Here is a 17206-nt window from a genome sequence, read left to right on the forward strand (position 1 = left end):
AGTACATGAGAACATTACTCAGCAATAAATAGGGGATATGGAAACAGAAACAGTTGTTTTATCACAATGGTACGTAAGACAGAGGTATTATTTATACGGTTGATACACAGGAAAAGGTCTCCTGGGAATGGAGATCCCAGGTGAAAGTGTAGGGGAAACAACCCTTTGAGAAAGTACCCAATAAAACAGAAAGCTGGGAACACAAGTTCTTCAAGGCAAAGAACTTGAATACTTCCAAAAATCTACAAATGGCCAATAAGCATCTGAAGAAATGCTCAACATCACCAATTATTAGGAAAACATAAATCAAAACATTGAGTTGTGGTATACTGAGTTTTTTGGTTGACATATTTCAAAGTCTTTCTTTCTCTAGAATGAGAAAGACCTCTCACCACCACCATTTTGTTTTAAGAGTCAGTCAATTATCTTACAAGAATACTTAAAAATTTCAGATTTTTTTTTTTTTGTCTTTTTAGGGCCACACCCGTGGCATATGGAGGTTCCCAGGCTAGGGGTAGAATCCAAGTTGCTGGCCTACGCCAGAGCCACAGCAACACCAGATCCGAGCCAAGTCTGCAACCTACACCACAGCTCATGGCAACGCTGGATCCTTAATCCACTGAGCAAGGCCAGGGATTGAACCCACAATCTCATGGCTCCTAGTCGGATTCATTTCTGCTGCATGATGGGAACGCCTAAAAATTTCAGATTTTAACCTTATTTTTATTTTAAAATGAAAAGTCCTACAGTTCTACAGAATTATTCTGAAGGCCAATTACACATATTCTACTACTTGCTATCATCTTTCAACTCCAAAATTTAAGTTCAGAGGCATCAAATAAAAATTACATGTATCAAAACTGTGCTGTAATAACAGCATTACTATAAAACCAAGGTCAACATATATGGTCAAATAATTTTTGACAAGGGTACCAAGACCATTCAATGGAGAAAGAACAGTCTTTTCAACAAATGGTACTGGAGAAACTGGATATTCACATGCCAAAGAATGAAATTGGGCCCTTACCTTACACAATATAAAAAAATGAACAGAAAATGTAACAAAAACTCAAATGTAAGAGCTCCAACTATAAAACTCTTAGAAGAAAGCATAGGGCAAAAGCTTCATGACAACGGATTTAGAAATGAGTTTTTAGATATGACACCAAAAGCACGAGCAACAAGAGAAAATTAGATAAATTGAACTATGAAATTAAAAACTATGCATCAAAGGACACAGTATCAATAGAGTGAAGAGATAACCCAGTAAATAAGAGAAAATATTTGCAAAGCACATATTTGACAAGGGGTTACTATCTAGAATAAAGAACTACCATGACTCAACAACAACAAAAAATTAAAGAATAAGCAAGGAACTTCAATAGTTCCAAAAATCTACCCAATAAGCATCTGAAGAAATGCTCGACACCACCAATTTTTAGGAAAATGTAAATCAAAACCATGAGGTACCACTCTCACCTACAAGGATGGCTACTGTTAAAAACAGAAACAAATCAGAAATTACAAGTATTGATGAGGATGTAGAGAAACTGGAACTCTTGTGCACTGATGGTATGTGGGTGCAGCTACTATGGAAAACAGGATGGCGGCTCTTCAGAAAGTTAGAATAAAACATAGAATGAGCATATGCTCTAGAATTTCACTTTGGGGAATATACTCAAGAGAACTGAAAGCAGGTATTCAAACAAATACTTGCACAAATGTTCATAGCAGCACTATTCACAACTGCCAAAAGGTAGAAACCATCTAAGTATTCATTAACAGATGAATGGATAAGCAAAAAGTGGTCTATACATACAATGGAATATTATTCAACCTTAAAAAAGAAGGATATTCTGACATGCTAGACCATGAATCAATCTTGAGGACATTTTCTGAAGTGAAAAAATCCAGTCACAAAAGGTAAGATATTATGACTCCACTTATTCAAAGTACCTAGAGTAATCAAATTCAAAGACAGTAGAATGGTGGTTACCAAGGGCAAGGAGAAAAGGGGGAATGAAGGAGAGTTACTGTTGAAAAAAGTTTCAGTTTTGTAAGATAAAGAGAGTTCTGGCAATGGATAGTGGTGGGGATCACTGCACAACAATGTGAATGTACTTAATACCACTCAACTGCACACTCAAAGATGGTTGTGGTGGTAACTTTTATGTTTTTATACTTATCGCAATTAAAAATAAATTTAAAAAAACTCTCAAAGTCAAGATTTAATGAAATCTTAGACCTGGAAGGCACTTTAAAGATCTTCTATAACCAAGCTACCACTACACAGACATGAAACTGGCAGGATCTTCCAACTAGACGTTAACATGAAAAGGCTTGGATGCAAGAACCGAACCCACCCCCAGAGTCTATTATTCTTTAAACCAGAGAAAATATGCATGTATGTATGTATGCATGCGTGTAGGTATGCGAGAGCAACTGCAAGACACCTATTCAGAGTAGTCACAGAGTAACTGTACAAGGATCCACAGCACCATGTTTTCCTTCAATCCTAGGACTTGGTTGCATTCTTCTCTTTACCTCCAATGTTGTTTCATTAAGATCCCAGACTTTTTAATAACTCCTCCTCTTCCATTATGTTCATCCTGGGGGCTCACAGTAACTTTTTAACAATTTAAACAAATTCATAGATTCACTCAACGCTAAAAGCTCAGTTTAAACAGAAATAAAGAATGCTGAATCACAGGATCAACAACTACTACTACACAAATGAAGACAGCAGTGTCAGCCTTTTAGGCCTCCATCAATGGTTCACCAACAAAATTAACAAAAACATGTACTCAATCACACTAAACACCATTAATAAACTCCCCAGTTTCTAGATCTATTTGTGAAGACTCATTGGTTTAGGATAAAATAATAGCAGTTATGCTCCAACAGGTCAGCCCTGATACAGAAGTATACTTAAAGCAGAGCTAAAACCCTATAAAGCTACAACGGGTTAACAGTTACAAAGAGGGGGAGCTGGATTAAATAGGTTTTTATAAATTAGCCTGAGCATACTACCATCACTTGTAACACTGTTTCTATGGAGAAAATGTGACACAGTAAAGAAACCAACAGAGATCCCATTTTCCCACTCCCACAATTACCAAAGACAGAGAGAAAAGACTCAAAGTTTGCTTGTTTTTGGCAGGATTAACAAGTCTACAGGCTTTCAGGGGAGGCAAAAGATCTGCTCATTTGCCAAACTGTTTATGGGTACAATTTTTTAATGAAATAATAAGAGAAATAATAATAATGAGAGTATCTGCCATGTAAGATCCCTAACTAAGCTGTCAGTGACAGTCGCTGAGGACTGGACCACAGACTTCTACAGGCAAGCCTAAAGTGATGCAGGAAAGGGCAAGGGGTCAGTGAAGAGGCCAATCATTCCCGTTCTCTACCTTCTAGAAACTTACCTTCATGCACTGCACTTAAGAATGTATACCATTTAACATCCAGACTTGAGAAAAGCACGCACTGGGAGTTCCCGTCGTGGCGCAGTAGAAACAAATCCGACTAGGAACCATGAGGTTTCGGGTTCAATCCCTGGCCTTGTTCAGTGGGTTAAGGATCCGGCACTGCCATGAGCTGTAGTATAGGTCCAGATGCAGCTCAGATCCTGAGTCGCTGTGGCGTAGGTCAGCAGCTGTACCTCCAATTAGACCCCTTGCCTGGGAACCTCCATATGCCACTGGTGCAGCCCTAAAAAGCAAAAAAAAAAAAAAAAAAAAAAAAGCATGTACTGGAAGCTGCCGCAGATTGCTCTGCCCCAAACCTACCATCTTCAATTAAAGACCAGTCCCACTTAAACCAAAACAATAAAAATGTGTGGCAACACTGATAAGAATTTCAACCACAGAAGCAAAATTAGGTTATTAGACTCTTCAAGGGTACCTAATTCCCCACAGAGAAGGCTAAACCAGAAAAGAATACATCCGTTTCCAAGCCCAATAAGAGCCAAGGCTCCAAAGGAAGAAGGAAGACAGCAAAGAGCTCGTGATGACAAAGAAATGAACTTGTTCATTCAATAAACTTGGTGAGCACCCAACCACAGAGCCCAGAGAGACTTAAGAGACTGATGAACTACTAACTCAACATTCCCAATAAAAACCCCTGATTTATACATGAAAAACACATGTTCTTTTGTTTTCTGACTCTGACCCTTGGAAAGGCCCAGGATTCCTCTGCTCCATATTCTTCCTTTTCTACACTTTCCTTTTTTTTTTTTCCTTCTTTTTTGGTCTTTCTGCCTTTTCTAGGGTCACTCCCTCAGCACATGGAGGTTCCCAGGCTAGGGGTCTAATCAGAGCTGTAGCCAACGGCCTACGCAAGAGCCACAGCAACGCAGGATCCGAGCCGCATCTGCAACCTACACCACAGCTTGAGGCAACGCCGGATCCTTAACCCACTGAGCGAGGCCAGGGATTGAACCTGCAACCTCATGGTTCCTAGTCGGATTCGTTAACCACTGAGCCACAATGGGAACTCCTACACATTCCTTTTAATCCCACATATGACCACACCAACAGTGCCAATCACACAGCTGTGCTGAGCATTTCTGCCACCACAGTTCTTCTGCTCCTTTCAGCCACCTCCCTGGTCACTGATGTTTCCCCTTGCCTCAGAGGTGCTGGTGAGATTACTGTTCTCAATGACAAAGCCGTAAGTGCACACCAAATGTACATACCAATCTACAAATAGTGGTTACCTTAAAGCTAGAAAAGAAAAATGGGAAAGGGAGAAAAAAGGAAAGGGAACTATTTGGTGTTTTTTTTTTCCTTTTTATGGCCACACCTTCAGTGTATGGAAGTTCCTGGGCTAGGGGTTGAATTGGAGCTGCAGCTACAGACCTACAACACAGCCACAGCAATGTAAGATGCAAGTCACATCTATGACCTATGCCGCAGCTTGTGGCAATACGGGATCCTTAACCCACTGAGCAAGGCCAGGGATCGAACCTGCATTCTCATGAAGACTACATCAGGTTCTTAACCTGCTGAGCCACAATGGGAACACCGGAACTGTCATTTTTTCCCTAATTCATAGGCCTCTGGATCATTGAAATTTTTTTAACATAAATACAAATCATGTACTACTGATGTGGTAGCTAAATAATACAAAGTTTTAAGAAAAATAAGTATTAAAAATAGTTACTTCAAAACTCTACACCAAAAACGTAGCCTGTTGGTGCTAAGCTTTCTTTCACAGAAGACTGAATCTTCACTCCCTACAGTGAAGAACATCTGTTTTCTCATGTTTACAACCCTAGATATTTTGATACTTAATCTTTACTAATATGAGACATTAAACAAAAAAAGATGTATCCTTTATTATTTTTCTTTGCCTCTTGTGAGGCTGACCATGTTTTAGGATGAGTACTAATCATTTATTTTATGTAACGATGTGCCTTTTCCTCACTTTTCTACTCTTTCATTATTTGTTTTAAACGACCTTCTTTCATACTACGAATCTTAGCCCATGGTTTTGCAAATATTTTCCTCTGGGTTTTTTTTTTTTTTTTAATGGCATGAGTTTGCTCATTTACCATACAGAAGATTTTAATTTTATCAAAAACTTTTTTTCAGTTCAAACTAATTTCCCTTTTATTAAAGTTACATTATATGGTTTGGTACTCAAGAAAATAAATCTTTTCCTTAGGGCTCTGGTTACATCTCTTGTTTCAAAGGTCTTCAATATTCTACAATTATTATAAAAATATTCCACGTTTTTTTGTGGAAGTTTACTTAAAAAAAAAAAAAAACCAAATAGGCAAATTTCCCAACATGATTCATAAAATAATCCATCTTTTCCCTATCATTTTATATGCAACTTTCTTCATATGCTAAACTTCTATATATACATAGGACTTGTATAGCTCATTTTGTTCAATAGGGTGGGACCTAGTTTAGAGATCCAACAGGGTGAAAGCTAGTTAATGTTCCCCCTAGGACCTAGAAAACTTTTTTCAGAAGGTTATTCTAAAGAGATTCTTTTAAGTACTTCCCTCCTCCCCCAAATATCAGGCTATTAATTTTAATGACTTAATACACTTGCTTAATTAGGCTGTAGAATCAAAGAGCTGACATTTTAACTCAGTGCTAAAGTGTTACCATTTCCACTTCTGTTCCTCTTCTTTCTTCGGCTTCTTTTTCTTGCTATCTGGCTCAGGAACTTTTTTATCTTTATCTTTATCCTTATTCTTGGTTTTTTTCAATTTACCGTCCTACAAAGAAACATGGTGAGAAAGCACTTAAATAAGGACCAATCACACGTCTTGAAGTAGTTTTGGGGGGCCATTAGGAAGAAAAACTGGCATCATGGAATATTAGAACTGGAGAGGTTCTTGCTCTTAAGTCCAATATTCTCAATTTGAAAGATAAACAAGAATTTACTTGTTTAATTTTCTCTAGAGCAATATTTCCTAAAACTCTCTGACCAATGATCATCTGAAAAAGTAGTTAAAAATACTCATTCCACAGGAGAAGAGCCTGGGAAATTTTTTTTAGTCTCAGCATAGTTCAGGACTGCTAGAGGGAATAATCCAGTCTTATCCTCACTTATTTTAAAATCTATTCATCTTTAAACCTCTTCTAATACCATCAACTAATGGGTACAGGAGACTTTTTATGTATTAGATACTTAATATACAATTTAAAAGGAAATTCCTGGCTGAGTCTAGTCTAGTGTGGAGTATTTTATTACTATAGTTTGCATACACAAAGTCATGAAGCTAACAAGCAAGTGTTTGGGAAGTCCTACAATGACTACAAGTTCCTACGGTGGTATTTCTTTGAACTGTGACCCTCGATGAGCTACCATGGTGGCACAGAAAAAGAATACCAAACATAAACAAGTATCATTCACCAATACAGGTGATCAATCCCAAAACACACACACACACACACACACACACACACACACACGCACATAGAGACAAAGATGTGTTTTTTAAGAGGTGGGGGGTCCTGCTCAACAGAATCTAAACTCTTCTTAAGAATATTTTCCTTTGTCCTAACTATTCAATATAATTTGTCTTTATTCACCAAGTTTTATATAGCATATGGAGTTCCTGGGCCAGGGATCAGATCCAAAATGTGGCAACAGAGGATCCTTAACCCACGGTGCCAGGCTGGGGATGGAAACTACATCCCAGACTCCACCGACATCTCTGCAGATGCTCCTAAAAAAGGTAGTTTTGAACCAATCTTAAAATCAGTTACAGAATGGCAGAACTTGAAAAAACTTTATGGACAGTTTGGTTTGGTCTTTCCAGGTATACTCAAGGAAATTCTGAAACAGAGGTTTTGTCACTTGCTCAAGATCTAAAAGCTTCTACTGACCATGATGAGAGCCCAAGTTCACCAGAAAGATAATGGAATGTGACTCATGGGAGTGAATGAAATATATAAACATTCTAGGACTACATAAGATAGCAGTCAAGACAAACTCAAAGAAAGCAAATGGCCTTTAGCGTAGAAAGAAGGGGAAAGACCACACATATTTTAAAATAGGAATGGAGAATATAAATGTGTGAGTATGTCTGGGAGGAGAAAGTACTAGAGGATCACATCAATTCAGATAATGTTTACTCTTTAGCTGAAACACACCACAGGAAAGGGGAATGTTTTTCAGTTAAGACATTCTCTGAACAGCTTCTGAACAGGCACGCAGATGGTTCCATCAGGAAACTATTGGCTACCCTATATGTTTCCAAATCTTAAAATGGGATTACCAGTCACTAAGAGACTTCAGAACAATTCCCAAAAATGAAAAACACCATAGCCAGCAAGCGAGGTTTAATGACTGATCTTGCCATCTGGGGCAACCACCACAATATCGCTGGGTATTAATTCAGTCTTTCAGCCTGTATTTTCTCCTCCCCCCTACAGGGAGAGGGTTGCTAGAACAATTAGATAAATGAAGTCAACCATTCTTTTCCCCAAATGGTTTTAACATTTATTACTAATCTCTTACAAATCTAGAGAAAGCTTTATTTTACATAAATACAATATGAACAGCACAGAGAGCTGAAGTTTTACATTTCTTTACTGACTAGTCTGTATGATAATCTACATGAAAGTGGAGTGACTACTATCCTCACTACTCAACACGTCATTCTGAATTCCTGGAGTCGGGTCTCATAAACTTGACCTTCTGCCAAGAACAGGCTAACTGTTAACTACAGTTCCCTAAATCCAAGAACTGATCATCTCTCTATGGATCATCTATTCATTCATATTCTTAAAATGATTTCACTGAAGATCCTCCTTCTCCCTTCTTATGGAGCTAACGGATCAGTAAAGTCCCACGGGAGGCAGGATAACATGGCAGCTACTGTGCTGACTCTGGAATCGAACTACCTGGGATCAAATCCTGACTTTACCACTTAGTACCTGTGTGGCCTCAGGCAAATGATTCAACCTCTCCATACCAGTGTCTGCATGAATAAAATAGAGATAACAGAAGCACTATTTATCTCTAAGGGCTCCTATAAGTATTAAATGAAATGATACCTATAAGGTGTAAAGAATAGTACCCGTCACTGGGTAAGCATTTCAATATACTTAATTTGAATTAATAGTATTCTTGCTACTACTACAACAGATTATACCCTTAAGGCTCACTGCTTCTTATTATCACCATCTTTACTGCTGATACTTCAAGCTATTGACTTTACACCTATGAATCCATTTTGCCCAAGACAGTGGCTGATCTCAAATGCAACATAAAAGCTAAGAACTCACTCAATCCCTTCTTCTCTTAGAAGAGTGCAAGATTAAGACCCCTATGAATTACCGCCATCTTTTTCTTGAATTACTTGCCCACAACTCTTTAGTACAAGAAACAGAAAGTGACAAAAGAAGGAACCATATTATTATATTTTAAATCTACCACAAGCATCAAATAGAACCCTTAGACAAGTACTTGAGTTGAAACTGAATTTTAAGGAAGGTTATAAGCTAGGAGAAGAAAGGAAAGAGGAAGAGCATGTGTGTTCCAGACAGAGGGAACAGCACATATTACATAAAGACCTGAAGTACAAAAGAATCTGGTGTGAAAAAGACACAAAGGAGGTCTGTAAGGCTGGAACAAGGTAAATTAGAGGAAGCAAAAGATGCAGGGGCCGGATAGGGAGGTGTTACGGTAAAGAGCTTAGATTTCATCCTATGTCCACATGAGTGACAAGCAAGCTTTCTTAGATACAAGAAAACACTAAAAAACATTCTTAGGGAAAACTCTTTTGGGTAGTAAGCCAAAATATGATTTCTTGTTAATACTTCCCCTGTATGCATGAAGACGGCATAGTTTCTCCAAGAATATGTCAGCTGGCAGCAGAGACACCCAGGAAAGCTAAGAGAACTCTTAAAACTAACAGAGCAACTTAACATACTTAAGTCTTTAATTTTTCTTTCCAATATGACTAAGCTTTAGTATAAATAAAACTAAAGTTTTCTTTCTCAGTTAAAAAAAATTTTTTCCCAGTGTTTTCTCTACAAGAGAGCAATAAATTCCTATTACCCATTTGCCTTCAAAAGTTGTTTTATGGAAAACCATTCCAAACTCAAGCCCCCAAGGGCCTAAGTCTCTTTACTAACCTCTTCTTCCTCCAGTTTGCGTTTCTTCTCTTTCTTGATATCTTCTGTTTTAATTTTCTTAGGCTTATAATCAGCACTAGAAGGAGAACATGAATATGCAGTTAACACAACTGTGACTCAGTAGTTCTCACCAATAGGACCTCCAAACTCCAAACTCTTCTTGGCAGCCTCCAAGGCAGGTGTGACTGCTATTATTCTTGGCTGGGCATTCTACAGTCAAGAACAAGAATGGACAAAGTAAAGAAGGCCAGACAAGGACCAACAGTTAAAGCCCTCTACATAACAAAACAAACAACTTGATACCACACACAGTCCTGGAAGGGAAGTAGAGAGTTACATACAGAAATAGACAACACTAGAAGGTAGAAATCAGGGAAGCAAACACAGTGCAACAATGGCTACCACAAAGTAATAACTGGCCTGAAAGGGGAAGAAAGAAATTCTCTATGAATTCTGAATATACACAAATGAGGTCACTAAGTAATTCCCTCCTCCCTTTCTACCCATTGTTTACCATAATTTTTGCAGATTCCTGGAACATAATAGATTCTCTAAGATTGAAAACACTGAAAAGGATTTAACCACACTGACTGGATCTAAGAGAAAGGTACCTATAAGCCTTAAATAACTGTTTAAGTAAGTACAATGTTATTACTTCTATACACTGAAACTGCACTTAGAGGTATCAACAAGCACAAATCCTAGGAAAAAACTGCTTTAACAATGAAAACTTATCTGTGGTAGATGATGATAAACCTAAAGTAACAAATTACTTAAACATTCTTCATGAATTCTGGATCTTTTTTTTTTTTTCTGCTTTTTAGAGTTGCACCCATGGCATATAGAGGTTCTCAGGCTAAGGGTATAATTGGAGCTACAGCTGCCGGCCTACACCACAGACCACGGCAATGCCAAATCCTTAACCCACTGAGCGAGGCCAGGGATTGAACCCACATCCTCAGGATTCCTAGTCGGATTTGTTTCTGCTGCACCACAACAGGAACTGTAAATTCTGGGTTATTTGAAATTCCAACAATAAATATGCATTACCCTTTTAATAAGAAAAAATGAGAAAAATGTAAATATATATTTTCCTCAGGTACACTATTTAATAAACCTGACATCTCATAATTCAAAGAGAAATCAGTCACCCAAGTCCACTGATCACAAATTCCTAGTAAGTAAAAATCAATGCATTTATTCTTGTAGAAATATACCTCACATTTATTCTCTAAACAGTTTTTTGTTTTCAAAAAATCCAAGTTTAAGAAACACTCACTCATCTTCATCTCGAGGTCTCTTTAATGGCTTTATATCCTCTTTAGGAGGAGCAAAGTAGCCATCATCTTCAGGTTCATCTTTAATCCGTGGTGGACTAAAAAGAAAAAAACTGCTAGTTAATGAGTGCTGGAACATCTACATTATATCAAGTAATGTAAAGTAGGGAAAAGTAGATAATAAAAGAATAACAACATGTACATGTGGACATATTACCTAAGTTTTCCACTGAGAACTTTTTCTCAGTTAATTCTTTTTTTTTTTTTTTTTTTGCCAAACCAGCGGCATATTAAAGTTCCTGGGCCAGGGATCAAACCCATGCCATAGGGACAACCAAAGCCACTGCAGTAACAACACCAGCTCCTAAACCCACTGTACCACAAGAGAACTTCTCACTTAATTCTCACTACAACCCTGTGAAGGAGACAGTATCATCTTCATCTTATAGATGAACAGGAGATATCAAGGTTTGGGGTTAGGACTCCTTTTTCTCCCTCAGTATTCTTTCCGCTACATCGTAGCTGTCTTCACCAGCACAATTCATACCAAAACAGAAACAAACCTAAATTGTTTCCTCATCTTATTTGAGGGGGTCTACTGTGTATCTGGCCCCATGAGCAAACTGAATTGATTATTCTTGTGCTCCAAAAGCTAAAATATAGCTTTCACAAAAAGAGGAATAAAAATGTACTTCCCAGACTTGATATTTTAAAGTCTTAAGGGAAAATAACCTTAGTTACAAGGGAAAATGGCCTACTTGATGTTACAAGAAAAGAAGGGCATGTGCTAAATGAAAGGCCTAAAACAAACCTAAATCATTCTAAGCCAAATCTATTCACTGTTCAAATTCCTCCTTCAGTTTACTTAATTTATACACAGAAGAAGACTTTTGAACTATTTTTAAGATTCTGCCTTCTGAGTATAAAAATCATTCTGTTAGATAACTATCTTGGATCAAAAAGAGGAGAGAACAAGTTAAAAAACCAATGGGACCAGCAATCACCACAGCCTGGGATCTTCCCTGGCCAGGCACATCTCATCATAATTTCACTGCTCAAAGCCAGAAGTATCTACAAAGCTAACTAACTCAGCATGGAGAATAAATGGCCTCCAGACATGAAGCCAACCATCTCTAAGAGGACCAAGGGATAAGCATCCAGATTCAGCCACCAAAATCAAGCTATCTATTCATGGGGTTTCAATGCAGCCACCTCCTCACCCAAGCATGCTGTAACCCCTTGTTTGCAACTGAATTTGAATGTTTAAAGCGATTAGCTTTCCTCCCTTAGGTACACACACTCCCCAAATGCTGACCTCTACAGCTGTTTCTCCCCACCACGGAAATCAGTCACAGCCTCAAGGATCCAAAATCTCCAAAAGCTTTGCACCAGAAGGAAAGAAATACTGCCATCTACCCAAGAGTAAATGCTAGATACTAGTATTGCTATGAGTGAAGTTAAAAACACGTGGGAAGGTTTACTAGGCCTGAAGAAAGAATTTCTAAAACAAACACTGGAAAACTGTTCCATTCAGTCAATTATCTGGATTCTCTACAAAGGTGCACACACAGGCTAGTGAGCAGTCCAGAAAAGCGAACCCAGAAAGTCTGAAACTGAAGCAGGGATGACACACCAAGTCCAAAGAATCTATTCATATCTTAGTCTTAGCTTAATGAAAGTCCAAGGCAGTGTCTTGGCAGAAAACGGCTGCCTTGGTTTAAGTCCCTGTTTTGTCTAAGAAATCAGAACTCCTAGCTTACAGCTGTAATACTTGAATTTTATTATTCTGCATTCCTAGAACAGTTACAAAACATGCCTGAAGAGGGCATCTGCTTCTCCTGGTCTAAGGGACCCAAAGTACATGGTACAATTTTCAAAAACGTTCTCAAACGAGACAAAAAGTTCAAAGTTGCAGGGGAACAAAACTCTCAAAACACCTTGCCCTAGGCAATAATGCAAGCACAACAACTCCTAGTAAATCCATTCTACCATTCAGTGGAACAGGTAAGAATATATGATCATAAAGTTCTAGTTTTTTAAAAGTAGAAGAGACATCCAGGCTTATTTTAGGGAGCTGAGGCTGATAAGGAAAACAGAATCAAAATGGCCCAAAAAAGTACAGGAAAGTGACCTCTAGATTGTGTCCATTTTCCTCTCCCTCTGGAAAAGAGAACAAATTTTCACTCAAATCGACACCCACTCCTGAAGTGTAGATCAAGTAAGCTTCTATGTATGAGCCTCAGAGTGTTATTAAGGAGGAATTCAGAGTAGGAAACTAATTACTATGAACTGAATATCAAGTTTCTTTTGAGGGTAATAAGAATATTCTATATAAATGGAGGGTAGTGAAATACTAAAAACCAATTAAACTGAATACTTTAAAATGGTGTATTTGAAGTTCCTGTTGCAGCTCAGCGGGTTAAGGACTCAACGTTGTCTCTGTGAGGATTCAGGTTCAATTCCTGGCCTCACTCAGTGGGGCCATCCTAACCCATTAAGGATCCAGCACTGCTGAAAGCTGCAACGTAGGTTGCAGATACACCTCCAATTAGACCCCTGGCCCAGGAACTTCCCTATGCCTCAGGTGTGGCTGTAAAAGGGGAAAAAAAAGTGTATTTTACAGAATATAAATTATATCTCAATTTAAAAAAGCTTCTTCCTGGAGTTCCCGTTGCGGTGCAGCAGAAAGGAATCCGATTAGAATCCATGAGGATGCAGGTTTGATCCCTGGCCTCTCTCAGTGGGTAGGGGATTCGGGGTTGCCGTGAGCTGTGGTCTAGGTCATGGACACAGCTCGGATCCCACATTTACTGTGGCTGTGGTGCAGGCCAGCAGCTATAGCTCTGATTCGACCCTTAGCCTGGGAACTTCCCATATGCCACAGGTGCAGCCCTAAAAAGCAAAAAATAAATAAATAAAAATAAAAAGCTTCTTCCCGCCAACCTTCTTCACTCAAAAGAGCATTCTAGAAAATGTGTTGATCAGTCTCACTAAATGGCACTCTAGAAATGCTCACATTGGCTTAGACCAAGTCCTTTCACTGCCAACTTCCTTGAAAACCTGGAGATGGCCAGGTTGGTGCATTTTAGGTCGGTGCATTTTAGGTAAGCTCAGACAGTACTACAATATGGGCAGCTGGCTACTGGGCACACAGAGAAAGAAAAGCCTAGGTAGCAGAGACGGCTTACCTAGAGAAACCATTTTCCTTCTCCTTTTTTATTTTTGCATCCCCAGAGGCTCTAATCTGAAAGATAAAACAGTAACTGATTAGTACCTTAAAAGGAATAAACCCGAAGAAGCCTCTCCCTTATTTGAGGCTATCTGGCCTTAGCTCTTTGGGTATCTTGATCCTAGACTGACTCTTCTTATTAGGAAAATTAAACAGGTGGATCAAGGGTCTTGGCATGTTTCTAAAACTCTTTTTTTTCTCCTACAATTTTTTCTGCGTGAGCTGTCTAATTTATTAAGAATGTTACCCTTCAAAATGGTGGCTTTTTGCCTTTAAATGATGGTAGGTCCCCTTCCCTCAATAAACACACTCTATCTCTCAGGGATTTTCTCTTGGCAGTACAGCCAGGAAATCAAAAACCAAAGCAAAACAAAAAGGAATACTTTACATCCCATCTTCTCTGATTTAGGCAAAGTATATTCGCATTTGCCTTCCTTCAATTTTCCAGATACTTTAGGTCCTTCAAAAATATTCTCTCTTGCGCGCATGCACATACATAGAGTATTGATGAAAGAATACCCAAAAAAAACCCAGTCAAGTGGCTAACTCCAGAATGGGCAAGATAGAGGACTGAGTCAAGGGTGAAAGGGAGGTGTATTTTTCATTATTATTCCCTATTTTATATTGTTTGAATTTACCAAGTCCAACCAGCATTACTTTTTCAGAAACTAAAATAAAAACTTTTTTAAAAAGTTCTATGCATAGTACTCATTCACAGCCAGATAAGCCTAACTAATTTAAGAAGGCTTGTGCTGGTTATAGCGGACCCTAAAACCACAAAAGGCACCGGCAACATTAAATTTTCTCTCAAAAAGAACTTTCATTCAACAGAGGACCAATATGGCATTAAGCCCTCTCCCCAAAATAGAATTATTTCCCCATGAAAGAAAACTGACTCTTCCAGAAACCCTACACCCTTCAACTCACCCATCTGCTATGTAAAGTAAGGTAATGATATGGATAGATTTGGTGCTGTGAAATACAGTGGTAAAGGGCTTTGGTTTTAAGTCTTCCAGTTTAAGACTATGGTTGGCTCTAACGTCTCCTGACAGAGACCTTTTCATTCAAAGGCCAGAGTATCTTACTATGCAATGAAGGTACTATCATTACCTGCTTTTAAAGATAAACTACATGAAAAGTACATCCCACACCTCCTCCTTCCCCACTACAAAGTTCTGTACCTTTTCTTCCTTTCGTTTTTCCTTATCTCTGTCTTTGTGTTTGTCTTTATGCTTTTCTGAACTTCCATCTTTGTGTTTGGTTTTCTCCTTCTCTTTGTGTTTCTTTTCAGAATCTTTATGTTCACTGTGAAAAATAAGATGCAACAGTTAGCCCAGAGTAAGGACCACAGGTTTCATTTCATAAGATTAACTCACAAGATACCCTGAGATAACAATGAACCACAGAAGCTTAGAACACTTCAAGTAAAAACTATCCTGACAGAAGGTTTGAGTAGAGGTTCATGGCTACATCAGACTTTATCTTACTTAATGTTTTTATTTTTTTGAAGGAGCAAAGGAATCAGTAGAGAAACATAATCATTCTAAACATACCAAGACTTTTTTTTTTTTACGTGACTAAGACTAAACAGCAAACCCACTGTACTTCCACAATATTCCACCGGCAGAAAACCATAATGAAAGTTCCAACTTGAGCATTCACATCTGATGTGAGAAGGTAAAAACAGTTCACCAAAAATCATTTGTTGGCTCAGTGCCAGGTTTAAAGACATATCACAAAGCCATGCCAGGGCTTTGTGCAGTGAGCAGCCCAACAGAGTTGATGTTTCCTGCCAGTTTTAACCAGGAAAAGCTAGTCACTTCTAAATGGAGCTTATAATCTTGCCTGGTCCTTTCCTCACAATGAGAAAAAACTCATCTAAAAACAAGGGAATGTACCGTGCTAAATGTTTAAACCTTTGCTTTCAAAGGAGTTTGAAGGCGTACTGGTAGCACTGTAAAAAGGCACTGCTCCTCTGGAAAACAAAACGTGACATTACAAAACAAAACCATTAACATGTTCATACACTGGGATCTAGCTCCTGGAGATTTCTCTCTGGGAAAAACATTACAGAAAGATGTTCATTTTGATGCTTTCCATGAGAAAAAAACAAACAAGAACAAACAACAAAAAACCACTAAGAAACCAGATACAGCCTTAGTAACTAACAAGAGGGGGAAACTGTGATATATCAAAGTTACATATCACAATTATCATTATGTAGCTATTATTCTATAATCTATGAGTCCTACAAATACACATGGAAAATGTTTGACACAAAAAAAGAAGAAAATATATAAAAGGAATGTATACACGTAACAAATGTGTATATATCTTTATGGCCACACCCAAGGCACATGGGAGATTCTGGGGCAGGGACTGAATCTGAGATGCAGGTTTGACCCGCAACAAAGCTGCAGCAACAGCAGATCCTTTAAGCCACTGCACTGGGCCGGAGGTGGAACCCGCGCCTCCACAGTGATCCCAGTTGCTGTAGTTAAGATTCTTAACCAACTACACCACGGCAGGAATGCCAACAACAAAAAAAAGGAATATATTAAATGACAGCAGTTATAGAAGAACATGCATGTAGACCAAGACTAAAGAGCAAAAATCACAGGCTATATTTTAAGGGGACAGAATACTGGATTTTTTTTTCTTCTTTTTTTCAGTGCACTGGGCAGACAGTTTAGGAATCTTGCTCACTGAAGTAACCAATATATCCCGCAAGTTTACAAAAGGGAGCATGAATTCAAGTGCTATGAATTGGGGGTCCACTCTACACACAGAGTAGCTGACAGCAATCCCAGCTGACAGGAACAGTCAGGCATATAGGCAGCATTGGCTCTTGCCTTTCCCATCACAGACTTTGTTTTCCGTATGTCGCATTTACCACCTGCAACCCAGAAAAAAATACATCTTACCGGCAATGAGCTATTCTAAAGGGATTTTGGCTAGTATATATTCAGCTACATTCAAAAGCCAAAAATGAAGAAACAAATGATGACCAGCTAGATTAGAGCCACAGAACCTGGATCAGGAAAGCACCTGCTGCAACTCATATCTCTGGGCACAGAAAGGAGCCCCAACTCAAG

At 38.5% G+C, this 17206-nt stretch overlaps 1 protein-coding gene across 1 annotated transcript in view; it reads right to left on the minus strand.

The window, feature by feature from the left end:
- The window catches only part of TOP1 (DNA topoisomerase I), an 89294-nt gene that overhangs the window by 30526 nt on the left and 41562 nt on the right, over nucleotides 1-17206 (minus strand). The window contains exons 4-8 of the mRNA XM_047771093.1: nucleotides 15293-15416; nucleotides 14071-14126; nucleotides 10885-10980; nucleotides 9606-9681; nucleotides 6120-6232 (exon numbers count right to left, since the gene is read on the minus strand). Coding sequence (XP_047627049.1) covers nucleotides 6120-6232; nucleotides 9606-9681; nucleotides 10885-10980; nucleotides 14071-14126; nucleotides 15293-15416 — 465 coding nt within the window. The remainder of the gene's footprint in view (nucleotides 1-6119; nucleotides 6233-9605; nucleotides 9682-10884; nucleotides 10981-14070; nucleotides 14127-15292; nucleotides 15417-17206) is intronic.

Source organism: Phacochoerus africanus, chromosome 3, assembly GCF_016906955.1.
Source record: "Phacochoerus africanus isolate WHEZ1 chromosome 3, ROS_Pafr_v1, whole genome shotgun sequence".
Taxonomy (NCBI): Eukaryota; Metazoa; Chordata; class Mammalia; order Artiodactyla; family Suidae; genus Phacochoerus; species Phacochoerus africanus.